The sequence below is a fragment of the Pseudorca crassidens genome, chromosome 11 (assembly GCF_039906515.1).
Source record: "Pseudorca crassidens isolate mPseCra1 chromosome 11, mPseCra1.hap1, whole genome shotgun sequence".
Classification (NCBI taxonomy): domain Eukaryota; kingdom Metazoa; phylum Chordata; class Mammalia; order Artiodactyla; family Delphinidae; genus Pseudorca; species Pseudorca crassidens.
Genome location: NC_090306.1, coordinates 2,195,807 through 2,215,872, shown reverse-complemented (window position 1 = coordinate 2,215,872; position 20,066 = coordinate 2,195,807). Strand labels below are relative to the sequence as shown.

Here is a 20,066-nt window from a genome sequence, read left to right as displayed (position 1 = left end):
CTTGAGATGGTAAAGGGTCAAAGTGCAGTGCTGTCTTACAACGGCGGAGTTGAGGTACAGGAAGAGTAGAGAGGGTTCCTTCTTCACTTCTCCGTGTGGAGTACAGTAAAGCCAGAACTTGTGTGGAGGATTGAAATCTGCTGAAGGGACGTCTACCCTTGAACCAAGGGTGTGCTGGAGGCTAAAACCTGAAACTTGAAAGAAAGAAATTTCAGACATAAGTACTACTTTACAGTCACAAATGCTCCTTTCTCTCAGTTGTGTAAGTAAATGTTGACTTACTTTTCAAAAGAAAGAAACTACTAACAACGGATAAATTTTGTTCCTAACTTGTTTGTTTTCTTTCTCTAGTCATTATTCTTTAGTAAGTCAGTGAGAGGAACTGAACACATTTTCTGCCGTGTACCACAGTTGACAGTATAACAAGATCCAGATAATTCTGCCTGTACTTTACTTTAATTTCTGTGCAGTGCAAATTTTCAGGCTAAAAAGAGGGAAATAAAGCAAGCACTAGCACATTCGACTTCTTACATTTGTCTGAATGCTACATTCTTTTTTATTCCCAGAGTCCTCTCCCTTTATTAACAGTGCAGGAGTCAGAGGCTCGATGTGCTCTCTGGGAAAGGGGAGTTGGTCAGCCCACTGACTGCAGGATGTGTTCATAATGAGCTTTAATGCGCAGGCCTTTGAATGGAAATCTGTTACGACTGATAGGTTTTACAAGATCTTAACGGGAACGCTTTATGCCTGCGAATGGTTTAAAGTGCACCCTAGTTCCTTAGCAGAGGAGGATTTTTTTTTTATTCAAATGGATTTCTTTCCTTATATATTGCTGATATGCTTGCTAGAGTTTAAAATGAAATTGTAATAGTTTCACTGTAAAGCATTTGGAAATTTCCCTAATTTGGAAGTAGGTAATGGGAAAGGCGTCAGATGAAATTAGTTCAGGGTCTGAATTGTGAGATATTTCAGAGAAATGCAGTTTTAGTATTTCAAGTAGTTGCAGAAATATTAAGTGAAAAATGTGAAGTGTAGGATAGAGGACTTTATTAAGAGGTGATGATTATTTACAATTAGCAGGATTCATTTTATTTTTGTTACATTTTAAAGTTTGCAGTCATTTATTAAACATATTATTAAATATCTGTGTGCCCAATTTGTCACCTGTTTACAGTGTAGGGAGTAGATTCAGTGTGGACAAACTAGAGGCTGGGGGGTTAACTGATGAATTTGTTGTTTTAATGCAGGTGAGAGGTGATTATGGCCTGAACTAATGTGTTCAGATTTTGTCCTGGATTAATGTGTTCTGCATTTTACTGTCTTAATGAAGTGTTTTATCTTGCAGGGGTTAATTGTGGATTAACTCGATCCTTAAGGAGACTTGCTTTTACACTCTGTTGGCTCTAGTCTAGGTAGCCTCCCCTCCAGGGCTAGACTGTCTCTACTCCTAAGATGTGGCCTTCCTGGTGTCTCTGCTCAGTGCCTCTGATGTTCTCTCCACTCTGGCTCTCTGGAGCTTGAATTCTTCCCAGCCCCATGTGAGTTCAGGTAGTTGCTCGACTCATAGCTCTCTGGTAGTTGTTCTGTCCCCAGTAGTTGTTCTTTGACACTGTGGAGTCTTTCCCTGTACATGCAGGCTTAGTATTTGGTCAAAGACTCCAGGGGACCCCTGTCAGATCAGACACTGCTGCTTTTCTGGCTAGCGTCTTCCTCTGTGTCATTCTGCTCTGCACATTTCTATTGTCTTTGGGACTCTTACTCACTGATCTGTCTTCTGAGCTCTGCGGGACTGCTGTTTTCCATTTGGTCTTCCTGTCCCTGCGTCACATATTGGATAGCAAGTCCGGACCATAACCTTGTTAGTTTCTCTTCTCTCAAGGATCATAGTCCTGTGCTGCTTGTTTTCCAGTGTCTGAAAACAGTTGCTTTATGCATTTTTGTCTAATTTTAACATAGTTATGACAGGAGGGCTAGTCTTCTGTCTGTTACGATCAGATTGTGTTGACCTGGTAGAGGGTGAGAAGTAAATAGGAAACTCGTTGAAGGATTGAAAACAGACTATTGCCATGATTTGTTGATGCCTTATCTAGAGTACACCATTGCTTTCTTTAAAATGGACAGAGGAAATGAAAGGAAACTTAACTCGAGGCTGTTGTACTAATCTAGGCTTAAACTGGACTGGAAGTGGAGTGAAATGATAAATTCAAGAACTCTTTTGAAGCTGGAACAATTAGGACCTGCTCTAGAAGGTGGTAGGAAGTGAAGGTGTGTGAGGAATGAAAGGAGACACTGCTGTTTGGCTTGAACCGCCGGCAGGGCAATGCCGTTTAAGGAGATGGGCAAGACTCATCAATCTTCAGAGGAGGGGCTAGGTTAAAGAGGAGAAAATCACGAGTTTTGTTTTGAATGAAATACGTTTGAGTGACCTAGTAAACATCTATATACATGTCAGATGGGCAGAGCAAGGGCAGGGCTAGAGTTTCACCAGCACTGTTCAGATGGGAAGTCTCCATCTGTATTCTCTGCCATCACTAGGGGCTGTACCGGGGTACTCTGGTACTGGCTGACTCAGAGACATCGACAGAATCTGACAAGAAGATAGCCTGAGGAGGTCTGGTAACTTCAGGGGGATCCTTGAAGACCCCAACTGTGATATTCTACCATCTCCTCCTTTCCTTTCTGATCCTGAACGCACTGACATTTGGATTGAAAAAAATAGCTATGTTTTTCTGCTATTTGCCACAGGTAGACTGTTTAGGAAACTTGTTCGGCAGTCTTACCTTCTTTTTCTTTCTGATCGTAGCCCCTCTAGAGAGAGATTTCCATCGTAGGTAGCCCGGTGGTTGTTGCTCTGGGGGAGGATGCTATGCAAAGGAGGTCGTCCACACAAATGCTTTCAGTTGTTTTGTGCAGTGTGGACTGTGGCTACTTTGATTTCTCCTTTTCTTTTTTTTTTAAAATAAATTTATTTATTTTTGGCTGTGTTGGGTCTTTGTTGCTGCGCGCGGGCTTTCTCCAGTTACGGTGAGCAGGGGCTACTCTTCATTGCGGTGCACGGCTTCTCATTGCGGTGGCCTCTCGTTGCGGAGCACAGGCTCTAGGCGCACGGGCTTCAGTAGTTGTGGCTCATGGGCTGTAGAGCGCAGGCTCAGTAGTTGTGGTGCACGGGCTTAGTTGCTCTGCGGCATGTGGGATCTTCCCGGACCAGGGCTCGAACCCGTGTCCCCTGCATCGGCAGGCAGATTCCTAACCACTGCGCCACCAGGGAAGTCCTGATTTCTCCTTTTAAAAAGGGACTATTTCTAATCCCCTTTTTGGATTGTTTGGAGTTCTGATAATATGTCTCAGAGTCCTGTGGAAGAGTGACACACAACATGGGGATGTGCCGGAGCTTCACCTCTTGTGGTGGCTGGGGTCTGTGTGACTTACCGTGTATAACCAGGTGTGCAGAGATGGGGACCCTCCTGTGCCCCTTAGCCTGAATGCGGTCTGTGTGCTCCCTGGTCCACAGGGAAAGGTCAGGAAGACAGAAAGTGGATCAGAGTATCTTACAAGGCCAGGGTAGTCATCTTTGCATGTAACTACTACTCACTTGCCTCTCCACTCTCCTGTTGAAAAAATGAGAGTGAAAAGGAGGACACTTACTCTCTTTTTTGCTTCTCTTGTATAGGAGATGCATCGGAGATTTGAGAATGCCCCCGATTCTGCCAAAACTAAAGCTCTGCAAACTGTTATCGAAATGAAGGTAAGTGAGAACTTCCTAAGGAATCTTATGTGTCATTTCACACTTTCAAGGGATCACACTTTCATGTGTGAGTTTAAGAAAGTGGTATGTAATAATAGTTCACTCGTTTTGTAGGCTGAGAAGGAATAGTAAGACTTAATGAAAACGACACATTAAATGAACTTCAGTTTCGTTTCCTCCAGCATTTCTTGGAGTCAGCTGTTCTCAAAGCTTTTGATATCAGGGCCCCTTATTCTCTTAAAATGACTCATTTCATTTGTTTTTAAGAAAATGTCTGCCAAATACCAAGTTTGTGCGTCAGTTCTTCTCTCGAGTAAGAATAGGGTTCCGTGAAAAAAGTACCTGATTCAGCTTGCAGCTCACAGAGCACCCAGTGCTGTCCTGGGAGCAGCATCACACCCAGGACGCAGCAGCCGGGCCTCCCCTTCCTGTTTCATCACACAGAATGGTACAAAGATACATACTCAAGGGTTGAGCATATGAAAAGTCACCAGGGACATTCCTAAGTGAGCCAGTGTTTTAAAAATGTTCTTTCTTATTTTTCTTTTTTGTCTGAGAGCGCTGACACTGAAGAATACACTGACCGCTAGTATGGTTTGACGCTGTTGTCCAGAGGCAACGAACGCTTTTGCCTGTCCTTTATACCTTTAGTGCATGTGTCAACACAGGGGAAAAGGCACATAAAGTCGTAGTATTATTATGAAAATAGTTTTGCCTTCTCAAAAGGGCTAGGAGGCACCCCCAGGTTTTCACGGACTATACTTTGAAAGTCTCTGCTTTAGGTTACTGAGTAGTTAGAAATCTTTAGGCTGAACGTTATGGTGATTGGTGACTAAGCACTCGCCTTCTATGTTAAATTCCCTGGATTCAAAATCTGGCTTTATTTAACCAGTTGTATGACATAGAACAAGTAACCTAACCTCTCCATGCCTTAATTTCTTTATTGATAAATGGCGATAACAATAGTACCTATCCCATGGGTTCTTTTGTGGTTTAAATTAGTTAAAACAAGTAAAACACTTTAAACAGGACCTGGCACATAGTAAACATTCAGTCAGTGTTAGCTGCTATGCTATTATTATTTTTATTAAAAACATATTCTTTCTTGCAAGAGCTAGAAGACTCTTACAGATAGGGACCCCTCCCTCTACCCCTCCTTCCCTCTCTGTCTCTTTTTTTAACTTCTTTGTATCCCCTGAAAAGTTTGACACGGTGTTTTGCATCATGTGCCTTCATTTAATGTTTGTTGATGTGACAAGAATCTTTAGTTTTTGGTATATAAATAGTTTTATGAAAATAGATGCTTCTCAAGTACAGTTATCAGAATGGTTCTCTTAATTTAGATGATTTCCTCTTAAAACTATGTTTTTATTGTTGTATACATCTTTATTCTCACTGGGGAAAGGGTTTACTAAACAAATAGCAAATCAGTGGATTCTGGGTTCTTTATAGTTAGACAATTCATAGTCTTGAACGTAATCTTGTAAACAGCCTCTAGAAAGGTTTAATTACATGTTCACATTTCCCACAAGTTTATTTGTACATGTTATTTCCTGATCCCTGTTGGAACCTAAAAACACACGAGTGTACCTATGTTCACAGAATTATTTTGCTTGCCTTTTGATGGCATAGGGAAGTGTACTGGTTTTAACTGGCAGTAGATCTATTTTAAGTTGTGTTAACCTCCAGCCATTCTGCTAAGAAGCAAGAGACTGAGATTCTGGTGGCCCAGTGGGGTCAGGTGGATGTTATGTTGAAATTGCAGATGAAGTAGCTGAGATGCTGAGAGTGTGGCATGAGCTTGAGAGGATCATGAAGGTCTAGACTGGTCTTTGGGGGAAATGGGAAAGGAGGTGATGGTGGACTATAAAAGAGCCCAGCTGTCTTCAAGGTGACGTAACATTCTTTTCTCTCTCCTCCTCCTCTCCCTCCTCCTTTCTCCCACTTTCTTCCCTCTGCTTCCTTCTCCCTTCTCTAACTTTTTCTTTTCCCTTTAGCAGTGGAGGAGCAGGGAGGAATTACTGGACTGCTCTAGGGTTAGAGTTTTGCTGGGTAGATACAGCAGTATTACTGGGATGCAAGTGAATTGAGGGTGGAGGTGAAGGAGTAGTTGGGATGATCCGTCCAGGAATGTAGCCTGGATAGGAAGGAAGAGAATTCAGAATGGATGGACAGGTTGGGAGAAAACGTAGAAGTTAGGGAGGTGGAGGACTCAGTGAGATGCAAGAGCAGCAGTTAATGTGAGTGACAGTGTGTCAGGCCTGGGAGGAGAGTCCTGGGTGATGTGGTCTTGTAAACTGGATAGCTAAAATGGACCGGAGGATGCGGGCGTTGGAGTTACGGACGTCAAGGAAGTCGGACATTGAAATCCTAGGATTATGGCAAGAGTGGCATTTGAAGGAGAGATCTATTGTCAGCCGGGTGCTGAAGACTTCTTCAGTGGGCGGGAGTGGCAGGGGAGCCCCTAGATGGCAGCTGTGCGGAGGGAGAGTGAAGAGGAGTGTGAGTTTTAAATGGGAGCAGCGGGCTTCCCTGGTGGCGCAGTGGTTGAGAGTCTGCCTGCCGATGCAGGGGACACGGGTTCGTGCCCCGGTCCGGCAAGATCCCACATGCTGCGGAGCGGCTGGGCCCCTGAGCCATGGCCGCTGAGCCTGCACGTCCGGAGCCTGTGCTCCGCAACGGGAGAGGCCACAGCAGTGGGAGGCTCGTGTACCGCAAAATAAATAAATAAATGGGAGCAGCATCGAGGAACCTGGAGGTGCCCATACTTCTCCCTGCCACTCTGTGATGCTGGGGGATTAGTGGACTTCTCTGGAGAGCGTCCGGGGAAATTCTATCCTTTGGGAAAGCCTGGGTTTACTTAGAGCAGGGAGACAACTTTTGAAAAAAAAGTTGAGGATTTGGGAAATTTAACAAGGAGCAGAGGATTTCAGTGGACTCAGTGGGGTTGGTTGATTAATGATGGGAGACCCAGGGCTGGGCAAGTATAGAGTAGTAAGATGATAAAAACTTTATTTAGTTAGTTATTATACATTCTAGGAGTAAGAAACCTCCTTGGAAAGGGCTGTCCTCAAATAAACCCAGCCTGAGTACTGGTCGGTGCTACAACTAGTCCAACATGTCAGGCATTAATTTTCTGGCCTCATCCCAGAAAGTAGCCTGGAAGGTTCTTTTTCTGCCTCATGGCATTCAGAGCTGCAGTTATGGTCCCTTTTTAGGTGCAGATTTTATGGTGCGTGATTTGATAGTGCGTGTCTGATTTGGTCAAGAGCTGCCTCTCTGTCTGTGCTGGGATTTTCAGATAGTGCATTTGAAGTCGTTTATTTATCCTTTATGGACCAGGATAGTTTTAAACGAGTAAATCAAAATCCTGGTTTAGGTTTAGAATGTTTCTGATTGTGTTAATTTAATATGTTTAATTTTGAACTAAATGTAAGTTGCATTTGAATAGATTTGTAAAAGAAAATTTTTGTTGTGTTATTTTTAAAGGTAATGCAATGCAAGTCAGAGGCGCACAGCCCTCGCTTCTCCCCCCAAACCTAAAACTAGCTAGTTGTGATTGTCTCATGATAAGTCCTTTAACTCTTACCGGCACACTCTCAGATAGCAAGGAAAGTCAGTCAAGGCAGGCTTGAGGTAAAGTGGAAAGAGGAAGTCAGTCTCCAAATTTCTTCCTAAAGGAATGGTTTCTATAAAATTCCAAATAACATAAAGCTATACTGCATTTATGCTCTTTGAGGTCTTTACTTCTTAGGTGAATAAGCATATGCAGCTATAAAGTATCTATTCTGTGTAGGAGTTTTTCTGTAATTGATGACATCTAAAGTAATCTGGGGATAAACTAGGTACTGTGACAGACAAAACCAAGAAAATGAGTGTAGATGGTTGTTGTACTAGGAGGTGATATTCATGGTGATGCTGATTTATAAGGATGGTGATGTTTCTTTTTAGAAATCATTATGAGATACGTCACATGCATGGTGAAGTATAGTGAATAAGTAAGATTACTAATGCAGTAAGTAACCTCCCCTTATCTGCAGGGGATAGGTTCCACCACCCTCAGTGGACTGAAACCACAGATGGTACCGAACCCTATATATACTGTGTTTTTTCTTATACATACCTATGATTAATTTTATAAATTAGGCACAGTGTGTAAGGGATTAACAACAGTAATTAATAGTAAAATAGAACAGTTATAACAGTATGCTGTAATGGAAGTTATGTGAATAGGTCTCATTCTCTCTCTCTCTCTCAGTATCTTACTGCACAAATCTAATGCCTTCTTCATCTAAACTAAGCACTTGTCATGCACTGTAGTCGTAACTTTTGCAGTTTGAGGTGCAGCAGCAAAACTGGCACAAATTTCTCTTTCCTTCATCCCAATTTCACTCCTGGAAGATTCGTTCTTACTGTAGATCATAGCAACCTCAGCATATGATTTTTTCTCTTAGTGAGAACTTCCACCTTTTCACTTAAAAGAAGCACCTTACAGCTTCTCTTTGTCAAAACTGAATTGCCAGCATCACTACTCTTGTGCTTTGGGGACGGTATTAAATAAAATATTGTCACATAAAAACAGTCACTTGAACACAAGCACTGTGATGCCAGGACTGCCCATCTGATAACCGAGGTGGCTGCTGTGAGTGACTAACGGGCAGGGGTGCACTGGACAAAGGGATGATTCACGTTCCGGTGGGACAGAATGGGATGGTGTGAGATTTCATCATATTGATTGGAACAGCGGTGCACAGTTTAAAACTTCTGAATTGTTTTTTTCTGGAATTTTCCATTTGATATTTTCTGACCGCAGTTGACCTCAGGTAACTGAAACCACAGAGAGCAGAACCACGGAAAGTAAAACTGTGGATAAGTCGGGACCACTGTGTGATAAAATGTAACTGTTAGCATAATTATTCATCCCTTTGTTTTTCTACAGTGGGAGGTTATCAGATCTTTATTATTGTAGATAGGGTTAGACGAATTATTGTGTAAGTCTTTGAAACCTTCTTACTCTTTTCCCCACTCCTTTGGGAGCATAAGTAAGCCTTTTAGAGGTCATCAAGTAAAACGATAAAATATTATAGCTAGAAAAGGTTTTACTGTTAATATTACAAATGTTTTCACTAGAAGTTCGTTGACCATAAAGTACTAAGAAACTTTAACTAGTTTTCCATTGCTTCTACTTCTTCAGTTAATACTCTCAACTTTAATCAAAAGGGTGCAGAGGAAAGGCTAGAGGAAAAAATCATAGTATAGATCTCAGTCCTCCTCCTCTCCACCATATGGCCATGAAGGATATATTTTAGAAGCAAGGCACCAGTTGCAATATTTCTACATATTTGTTTATCTTTATTAAATTTCACATCTGTAAAGACAGGCTTGTGCAACCTCTCTGACTTTTTGCGAATACTTTAATGTCTAAATCTTCCTTTGTCCTCAGGATTCAAAAATTTCCTCTATGGAGCGTGGGCTCCGAGACTTGGAAGAGGAGATTCAGATGCTGAAATCGAACGGGGCTTTGAGTACTGAAGAACGAGAGGAAGAAATGAAGCAAATGGAAGTCTATCGGAGCCATTCTAAATTTATGAAAAACAAGGTAATGGTGTGTGATACTGTAATTTTTAAATGGGGTTTGAAAAATTGATGCATGTTCCTACTTCTGTAGTGATGGACTTCATGCTGTTTTATCAGGCTTCAGGGAAGAATACTTGTACCGTAATTCTTTCAGATAGAACTTTCCAGAATTAAAGTCAATTACTGATGTTGCATGGTTATTTCAAATTTCACTTAAAAGAAAAATTACTTGTGTGAGGCTAAGTGTGTATTATCACGGTTTAACATTTCATGTCTACCAGTACTTCTGAGGCGATTAGTAGGATTACATCCAGATGAGTTTTTCTCACTCTATGAAACATCATGTTCTTGATGTCTTGTGAACAAATTTAGAAGTGAAATTCAGCCTAAGAGACTGAATCCACCTCCCCTTTTTTTTCCTGAAATGGCTTAAATAAAACCGTGTTTTCCCTTCAAACACAGTTCCCTAAAGGAAACCCCTTTGTGCTCTCCCTTGGAGAAGACCCATGTGTATCAGGTTTATTGTTTCCCACGTGCACTTGGGGTGTATGTACAGTAGGATAAGCATTGCTGAGACATATCAGTCTGTATTATAACCTCAGTCACAGTATTCCTTCCTTAGAGCCAAAGGCATTTATTTTGTTTCTATAAACTATTTTAGGTAAATTGGAGGATTTAGTTTATTACAGTTATCAGTTTATCAGGTCTGTGGTGTTTTAAAGATCATAATTTCAATTGTAAAATATTAGCTAGAAAGTACGTGTTCCTTCCCCTCCCCCTGCCCCCCATATCCCAATTGTGTTAGTTCCCTAATTTCTCAGAAGTGAAAACTGTTCCTTTAATGATGCAGTTTCTGGCTTCTTTCTGTGATACCCATACCTGCATATAAGTCAGTAGAATATTCCTCTATTATTTTAAGAATCTGTTATCAATGACTATGGCCAATTTCATGTAACTTTTAGAACTTAAAACTTCACGTATCCAACTTTCTGTTAGTTTTGACTTATCATTCTAACTTGAGAACAAAATAAAATATTGTCTCTGCTTCCCATTTGCTGATTAGCACATTTCAGTCCATTACCCTATGGGAATAGTGAGCCCATCTAGGGTCCTTTGAAGAGGAAATTAGGGGAACAGATTTGATTGTGTTATTGTTATTTCCAGTTACTACTCTGGCTCAAAAGCAGATAATAAAAAGACCTAAGTTGACACATGAGTGAAAAAGAATAACAATGTCGTGACAGGTAGAGCAACTGAAGGAGGAGCTAAATTCGAAAGAGGCTCAAGGGGAGGAGCTGAAAAAGAGAGCGGCTGGTCTTCAGGCCGAGGTCTTTGCCGTAAGATTTACCCTTTGCGTGCAGTGGCCCCACAGTGGGGCCCTGCTGCTCTGGCTCTGGGTGCTCACACTTTCACTCTGTGGTCGGCAGCTTTGCCCGGTACTAGCACTAACCAGCCTGCTCTGCTCTTTAACTGACTCCTGTTCACCCGTTTGACCCACGTGCCGCCCTGTGTGCAGCGAGCCCTCATGTGCTCTGGAAGCCCTGTCCCTGGTTTTTTACTGTTGCTTTGCCACTGTGTGGATGGTGCTTCAAAGCTGTTTTTTCTCGACTCCTTTCCTGTTACCAGAAACTTGTTGATTTATGTGAATGGTCTCTTTTCTCTTCTTAGGTACAAAGAATGTGCAGATGTTCTAGGTCCATCACCCAGGGTTTATTTCAATCTGATTTCTTGAGTGAAGTGCTTTACCTTCATATGTAGGCATCATCTTTAAGTCCCCGATGGGTGATTTTGCAACAAATTTTACTTTCTTTGGAACGAACAGATGTATTGAAGTGATTAGCTCATTTAGTTATCTAGTAAATTAGAAGTAGCATGAAACTTAAAGTCTCTAAATCTATTCAGTAGCTCAATCATCTGTCTAGAGAACTTGAAATTCCATTTCAAACTGTGCTAAAATGATTATAATAAAATAGCTAACACTTGAGTACTTATTACAAGCATTTTATAACCTACTAAGGTAGGTATATTCTCAACCCAATTTATGTATAAGGAAGCTGAGGTAACACAGTGGTGCTCAGGAAACACCGTTAGTAAGAGGCAGGGTTTGAGTTTTACACAAGCCATTTGGTTCCAGAACCTGTGCTGGTAAGCTCTGCACCCCACTGCCCTATACTAGGCTGTGCACACATTTGTCTCACAAGTGTCAGGAAAATAACTGCTTCTGAAAATTACGGTAGGATAAGACTGGAATGCAGCATTAAAAGAAAAAAAAACCACTTGTGCTAATTTCGTGTTTGCTATTTATGGACCATTTTATAGTATAGATAGAAAAGTGAGATATTTTGTCTAAAAGGGTCCAGTTTGGTTTGTTGTAACCATGTATTGTCTAGAGGAGAAGTTGATCTATAACTTTTTTTCCCTCAGCTAGTATTACTAATTTCTTTTTGTGTCGAACAACAGGCTAAACAGTCTATACATTTTTTTAGTTTAATCTGTATGCAATACAGTGGCACTGGTTTGCTTTCTCCATCTTACTGATTAGGAAACCAAGGCTTAGAGAGGTAGTTACCCAAGAAGACACACTCATTCGTTCTCACGTGGGATTGACTGCAAAAGCCTTATGCTCCTAACTTTTTTTTTTTTTTTTTTTGCGTTACGCAGGCCTCTCACTGCTGTGGCCTCTCCCATTGCGGAGCACAGGCTCCGGACGCGCAGGCTCATTGGCCATGGCTCACGGGCCCAGCCGCTCCACGGCATACGGGATCTTCCCAGACCGGGGCACGAACCCGCGTCCCCTGCATCAGCAGGTGGACTCTCAACCACTGCGCCACCAGGGAAGCCCTATGCTGCTAACTTTTAAGGGAAATTTGTGCTTCTAAACTCTTCTATTTAGGATATTTTCTTCAGTTTTCTCAGTCTTTGCGGTCAGTATAGCATTATTTCAGGATTATTTAGTAATGCAGATGATGAGGAAACTGAGATTTTATAGTTATTTTTGATCACATGGTCCAGAGGTAGCTGGAAATTTGAGTAATCTTTAAGCCATAGTTCTTTAGCTGATGAGGTGAGAACATTTTGAACGTTTCTCCTGACTATTTATTCATACCACAAGTGCGTTTTTAGTGCATTCTGTTTGTTAGGGGTGGACGTTGGTAAAGGGATGTCATGAAAGATGCTACACCGTTACAGTATGTGGCAGCTCCTGGGCACATATCTGTGTTACAGGATGGAAGTAGCTGCTGTTTACAGCTATCTTCCACTGATGTCCTTACCAGCTGCAAGTATTTTGCATACGGTGAGCACACAAAAATGTTTGTTGAATGAATGAGTATTATATTTGCAAGTAGAGATTTCATGCATATGAGAAAAATGCTTGTCTTCCTGCTGAAACAAAACAGTAAATTATAAGTTTATTTTTAGTGCTCCTTAAAAGTAATTTTAATTACAGTAAAATTTATTTCATACTTTCTCATGGGAAATTATTCACAAAAACTTTGTCCCTTATGCCTAAGATTATTACAGTCAGAATACTTTAGATACATTCAACTTCTTAAAAAGTATTTTTTGTTTCATCAGTGATACTGAGATTACTGACTTCTTGTCAAATTTATACTTCCAAGAGTCTATATTTTAGTGTATAGCTAGCTACCTTGCTTAGGCAGTAGATATAATATAAAAACAGATATGATTTCTGTTAATTTGGCTTACATTTAGAATAAAAGAGTAAGGGCTTCCCTGGTGGCGCAGTGGTTGAGAGTCCGCCTGCCGATGCAGGGGACACGGGTTCGTGCCCCGGTCCGGGAAGATCCCACATGCTGCGGAGTGGCTGGGCCCGTGAGCCATGGCCGCTGAGCCTGCGCGTCCAGAGCCTGTGCTCCGCAACGGGAGAGGCCACAACAATGAGGCCCGCGTACCGAAAAAAAAAAAGAAGAATAAAAGAGTAAAAATTCTTAGAAACAGTAGAAATATAAAGGAGATGTTTGATGTTAAACGTTTTCTAAGTTAAGATGAGAAAAATTTATGGGAGAGTGAGTGGCACCTATCGATTTATGGATTGCTCTGTCAGAGTAATTCAAATCTGATTACACATGTAGATTCTTACAGAATGAGATTTTATGCGTTCTTTATTTAGGTTATATACTTTTATCCATTTAGTTGATATGACATGTTGTAGGTAATATAACTTTGTAGGTGGAATCTTTTTTTTAGGTCAGTACCCCTAACTCCTCAAAATTACATAATTTTTAGAAAGCACATGTTTATAATGCCTTATAACACTAAAGTGGCTTTTTAAGAAGGACTTTATGTACACTTTCATTTGAGAATGAAAAAAAACAATGAAAAAATAAATGTGCAGCTTTTGAGTTTAAGTAGCAATAGTAGGAAGTTTCTTTTTTCTTTCTGTATTCCATCTACACTAATCCTGCTGTATGATTTGAAGTTTCTTATGACTTAATAAGATGAAAACTGCTTTAGTCATGTTCAGATGCTTACTACTGTCTCATAGTCATCTAAGTGAATTGGGATTTTTCTTCTTCCATTCCTTTTCTAACGGATTTCAAAAGTTTAGGGGAGACAATAAATGAAAACTGGAAATTTTGCTATTAGTTGAATAAGCTTTGTTTTTTTTGGGGGGGGGTCAGCTAAGATTAGATGATGCAAAAAGATGAATTGTGTCCTGTCATAAAGTTAATGCTGTATATCTTGACGTGGATCTGTCAAAGACCCAGATCAGAGGTGGTGGTTTTATTTCTTTTTTCCTTATACTGCTTTTTCTTTTTCTCTAGATTGGTCAGGTGAAGCAGGAGCTGTCCAGAAAGGACACAGAACTACTAGCCCTACAGACAAAGCTAGAAACACTCACCAACCAGTTCTCAGACAGCAAGCAACACATTGAAGTGCTGAAGGAGTCCTTGACTGCTAAGGAGCAGAGGGCTGCCATCCTGCAGACCGAGGTAAAAGGAGTTGTGGGATTTGCACGGAGCCCATTCCTTGGCACCTTTTCTTGTGTATTACCTGTGCACTTCTTGTTGTGTTGAGATACGGGAGCTATGAATAATATTATGATGGATTCTTTAGCGATGTGGTCAGTTATAGTACTAAACTATAGCCATCTTGTTTCTATTGTTCTTGTATCTAACAAATTAAACCAGTGCAGTTAATATATGTTTTTGATACTTCAGACTTTGACTAAGTCTGTGCTTCTAAGTAGACTTTAAACTAATGATATGAAATGAAAAGATAGTTGTAAAAGCATTTGTCCTCACCCGTGGTAAATCTTTCAGTCATGAATGGGAGTGAGCTTGGTCAGCCTGTGTTGGGTTATTAAGTGTCCTTAATTTTTGGTATTATGAATAGCTTTAAGTAAGCAAACTGTGGAATCTAGAAATGTTTGAGATAAATCTTGTTTTGAACTGCAGATTATTAGACACGTGCCTTCATGTCCTGTTTGAAAATAAAGTTAGCATTTTTAGAAATATTAGAAGATTATCTAGTCTGCCAGCCTTGATTAGAGGTAGGAACACACTAAATAATTCCAGACAGATGAGAATCTATCATATTTGCAATGAGAAGGAATTGATGATGCTATTTGGATTTGCTGTCTTAAGGAAAATATTTTCTAAAGATCGCAGTGAAATAGAGAATTTAGGTAGGAATAGGTAAGCAGTTCTGCTGTATAGAAGAAAAATAAAGCATATAGTATGGATTAATTTTTTCTTTTCTTTCAAAGAACAAGATAATAGGTAAATAAAGGCATAGTGTAATGAAAAAAGGAATGGGTAGTAAAAAGAATGCATAAAAACATCTCAGACCCAGAAGTTCAGAATCTTCAAGCGAGGAGGAATGGGAAAATGACCAAAATGTTTCATATAGTATTTTATTTTTTTACAGTTTGGGATTTTGTTGAAAATGAGAGATTTGGATGATATATTTATAATTTTCCTTACAAATTATACTTTTTCTATTTTGATCACGTTTCATTTTACCGTGATACCTCAGAGGGCTATTTTGGGATAAATAAGGCTCTGGCCCCACAGTTACTGAGTGAACTTCAGTTTTACCACTTGCTACCAGGTGCAGGGTCCTGGGCACATTACTTAAGTTCATTGCGCCTTGTTTTACATCTGTAAGATGAAGAGGAGTTCCTGCCTCATTAGGTTGTTAGCATTAAACGAATTTATTCACTCCTAGTGCCTGGCACATAGTAAGGTCTTTGTCAGTTATTGGCATCATTCTAATTGTTGTAATACTATCAGCTAATATATGTAAACTGTTAAAACAGTAAGAGATTCTTATTGCGTTTCTTTTCATTGGCATAAATTTTATGTAGAAGGTCTGCTATTTAATATTTTTATCAAGCTAAATTAAGGTTTATTCAGGGAGTTGCAAATATAAAATTATCTGAAAAATGTTACCTGCAAATTTATTAATTTGTGGCTTTATTAGAGTTTTTCACATCAATGCCTGGTATGCGTGCAGTACTACAAAAGGGTCAAAAGAGGGCACCAGTGTTTTGGAGGTGAGCCTGTTGCCAAGTTTGCTGCTGTGATAGTTTTGGATGGAGGTGGCAGGTGTGGGAACCAGGGGACCAGGCAGTTGGTTAATGATAATGCAAACACTTAAAAGCTTGTCACAGTCTAATAGATGACTTCTTCCCCTTGGCAATCCATCCTTCTCTTTGTACCACCCTCTGAAATAGTGTTCTTATTAGCTAGGTCTCACACAGATGGGCTTGTGATTGGTTTCTTGTACCACAGAGAACAAAGACTGTATTTGTGGTCATTCTTGGATGGTTTTTATATTTGTTTTTAGGACTAACTGAGTTTCAGTAATTACCCTTGTAAGTTTTTAGGACAACTGCTCCAATATAAGGGTCTCATTCTAAAAGATAACAGTAGAAAAGCTAACTTCCTTTGAATTGGGGGTGACTCTATGAATGTTATGTGCCTGTCTATCAGGATCTGCTTTTTCTTCTTAAATTACTCTGGGGACACTTGGCAAGGCTCACTTTCTCCAAAGCAGCTTTCTCCTGTTGGATCCCATAAAAGACAGTTCGAACCAGCTCTCTGAAAGTTCTCACCTTTTTCTATAATTGCTATATTTCTGTTCCTATAATTGCTCTTTTTTAAAAAAAATAAATTTATTTTATTTATTTATTTTTGGCTGCATTAGGTCTTCGTTGCTGCGCGCGGGCCTTCTCTAGTTGGCGGCGAGCGGAGGCTACTCTTTGTTGTGGTGCACGGGCTTCTCACTGCAGTGGCTTCTCTTGTTTCAGAGCACAGGCTCTAGGCTTGCAGGCTTCAGTAGTTGTGGCACGTGGGCTCATTAGTTGTGGCTCACAGGCTCTAGAATGCAGGCTCAGTAGTTGTGGCACACGGGCTTAGTTGCTCCGCGGCGTGTGGGATCTTCCCGGACCAGGGCTTGATCCTGTGTCCGCTGCATTGGCAGGCGGATTCTTAACCACTGCGCCACCAGGGAAGCCCCCTATAATTGCTCTTAATTGGTCTCATCCTCCTCTCTGAAGCTACCCTAGACTTTCATCCAGCTCTCAAATCACTAAATTAAGCACATATGAAAAAGAACATGGATTCAGGAGTTTTTTTTTTTTTTTAATTTTAAAATTCTTTAAGGAAAAACAGGATGTGGGAAAAGGCCTGTTTTTTTTCCTGTTCAGGGTCCATGGTATGAGGTCCTTTTGTGGTGGGCAGTATACAGTATCTATGGAATTGCTCCTGTTTTATGAACATCTCCTTTAATCTGTTGACCTTCACAGAGGTAGTCTGGATTTAGTAGCACCGTGGTCAAAGCATGGGCTTTGGAGTCAGACCTAGGCTTGAAATAGCCTTCTACATTTATTAGTTATGTGACCTTGGATGAGTTATTTTACCTCTGTAATCCTCCATTTTCTCATCTGTCACTGAGAATAATAATAATACCAACTTCCTAAGGTTAGAATAGATGTTTAATGTGGCTAGAATAGAGTTTTTAATTATGAAGTTCTTATCTGAATTTGGAGGTGAATATTAAATATCAATGGGTTTAAAATATCGCCACTGGTTTTTTTAGATGATAACTTTGTAGCCCCCCTCCCTTTGTACAGATAAACTGTGCACTGTTGAATGACACATCTCTGCCTGTGGCCTTTTGCAAGTTTCTCTGAGCTCTTCAACCTTTTGTTGGAATGTCAAACAGAACTCAGTGCAGTTTGTTGAAATAGCCTTCTAAAAAAGTCTGCTTGTGTACACTCTCAGTCTCATGACCCAACGCCCTTCATTCGTCCTCCTTTCTAGATGGGAACAGTGGGAGATGTGTTGATAGGAAATTATACTTAGTGATCTTGGGCAAGTCACTTAGTTTTGGCTTTGATTTCCTCAGTTTTAAAATTAGGAGTAGTTTAGATTATTTAATTTTTTAAAAATTTATGGGGACTTCCCTGGTGGCGCAGTGGTTAAGAATCCGCCTGCCAAATCAGGGGACACAGGTTCGAGCCCTGGTCTAGGAAGATCCCACATGCCGCAGAGCAGCTAAACCCGTGCGCCACAGCTACTGAGCCTGTGCTCTAGAGCCTGCGAGCCACAGCTACTGAGCCCATGTGCCACAACTACTGAAGCCCGTGCGCCTAGAGCCCATGCTTTGCAACAAGAGAAGCCACCGCAATGAGAAGCCCGCGTACCGCAACTAAGAGTAACCCCAGCTCACCACAACTAAAAAAAGCCCACACGCAGCAACGAAGACCCAACACAGCCAAATAAATAAATACATAAATTTAAAAAAAAATTTATGAAATACAGGAAAAATGCAGAAAATAATATAATAGACAGTACTCACATTTAACTTACATTTATGTTTGACCACATTAGGTGATCTTTAAAGGTCCTTAAAAAGGAAAGATTTTTTTTAAAAAAACTCATTCTAAACTAGATATTCAGTGAAAGCAGAAACTTTTGTTAGAATCTCAGGTTTTTAGAACTGGTTGGGGCTAGGAACAGGCTAGGAATAAATATTCGGAAGCTGTCATCATGGGGGTAGTGGCTAAAGCCTTAGGGATGAATTGGTTTCTCCAGAGGAAGGTTGTATAGAGTGAGATGTAAAGAGGGGGAAATGACAGAGGATCCAGTGAAGAAAACTGAAGAGGTGTGGTCAGAGAGTTAGAAAGGCAGTGAGTCATATAATTGCAAAAGAGGAATTATAGGAAACATGCCATTGTTACTGGCATGCAGTTACTAGTGCTAATGTGCTCTTAGGTAGATCTGTTTATTGATGTAAAACAAAAGAAGGTTAAGGTGGGTTGAGATAACTAATACTTTTGTGATCAGAGGTAAAAGGCCAAAACAGCAATGTAGCCATTTTTCTGTTCATGTCATTGGTAGAGAAAGTCTTGTGGAGGAAAAACCTTCTGATTTTGTTGAAGTTGGCATAACCTGTTTGCCACAGACCTTGGTGCTTGGCAAGCTGGTTAGATGCTGTGCCTCCAGCTCAGTTGATGTGAATAAACAAAGTCTTATTCCTCCTGCCAAGAATGGTGTTAGGGTGATGACTGTGTGTCCTACTAGTCTCTGAGGGGTTTTCCTGAATACGTTTTTTGTGGTTTGCAAAATACGGACCTCACACAAAATTATACTCTGAATTTAGTTCACACCAAACCAAAAGATCAGTGTAGAATTCAGAGCAGTTAATCTAGTAGTAGCAAAGTGGTTTTTGTGGTTATTTTTATCTCAGATCTCCAGACCAGCCCATTTAAATTCTGCATTGCATGAAAAAGCAGACCAAGAAAAAGTGTACACAGGTGATTTGAATTGAAAAGATCACTTAGTAGGGCTTCCCTGGTGGCACAGTGGTTAAGAATCCGCCTGCCAATGCAGGGGACATGGGTTCGAGGCCTGGTCCGGGAAGATCCCACGTGCCACGGAGCAACTAAGCCCATGGGCCACAATTACTGAGCCTGCGCTCTAGAGCCCACGAGCCACAAGTACTGAAGCCCACGCACCTAGAGCCCGAGCTGCACAACGAAGAGTAGCCCCCGCTTGACGCGACTAGAGAAAGCCGCACAGCAACAAAGACCCGATGCAGCCAAAAGTAAATAATAAATAAATTTATATAAAAAAAGAAAAGATCACTTAGTAATTAGGCTGTGGGCTTGGGTAGTTTCTGTGGCTAATATTTGTGATATGAAATATTTTTAATGTCAACACCTGCATTTCCCACTGCAATAACACCAAAGGTTTGTATGTTTATAACAAGAGTTTTTATTCTTTACCTTTTTCAGTCATCAATTCTTGTGGGTCTCATACCTGACATTCCCTCAAATCGGCATGCGGGTATTTATGAGTGGTTGGTGCAGGCCCATTTCCAGGTCACTTAGCAGAGTCAGGGATCTAACGTAAAAGTGCAGCTGGGGCATCTGGGTACTTTTGGTAAGGAAGCAACAAATATGAGGCCTCACAGTTATCCTGAGACATTGGTCCCATCAGAATGAGCAACATTTAGAAGCGATGAGGGACGCTTTCCTGCTGTATTCTGATTCCTGACCCACAGATGGAAAGCCTTTCATTTTTCTGAAATTAATGCTGAGAAGAACTGAGAGACAAGGCAGTTCAGGCTTATCTACAGGTTTAAATGTCTGGGCTTTTGACTTCTGCAATAAGAATTTAATAGTGTATTTCAGGGGTATTGGGTAAAATGTTTTTAAGGTGAGTTGCTTTGTTTTTTTTGCTTGTGGTTATTGGAATATATAGAATACATA

General features: G+C 40.7%; 1 protein-coding gene across 17 annotated transcripts in view; it reads left to right on the top strand.

Annotated features, from left to right (window-relative positions):
* ERC1 (ELKS/RAB6-interacting/CAST family member 1) overlaps positions 1 to 20,066 on the top strand; it is a 399,699-nt gene that overhangs the window by 92,676 nt on the left and 286,957 nt on the right. For 11 of the 17 annotated variants that reach the window (XR_010947412.1, XM_067756041.1, XM_067756032.1 and 8 more), the window contains 4 exons: positions 3,671 to 3,745; positions 9,189 to 9,344; positions 10,567 to 10,659; positions 14,110 to 14,277. Coding sequence is in view for 16 of the 17 variants with exons in the window: in XM_067756041.1 (XP_067612142.1) it covers positions 3,671 to 3,745; positions 9,189 to 9,344; positions 10,567 to 10,659; positions 14,110 to 14,277 (492 nt within the window). In the remaining variant the exon portion in view is untranslated. The remainder of the gene's footprint in view (positions 1 to 3,670; positions 3,746 to 9,188; positions 9,345 to 10,566; positions 10,660 to 14,109; positions 14,278 to 20,066) is intronic. The other 6 variants (XM_067756042.1, XM_067756040.1, XM_067756049.1 and 3 more) reach the window with 2 other exon arrangements.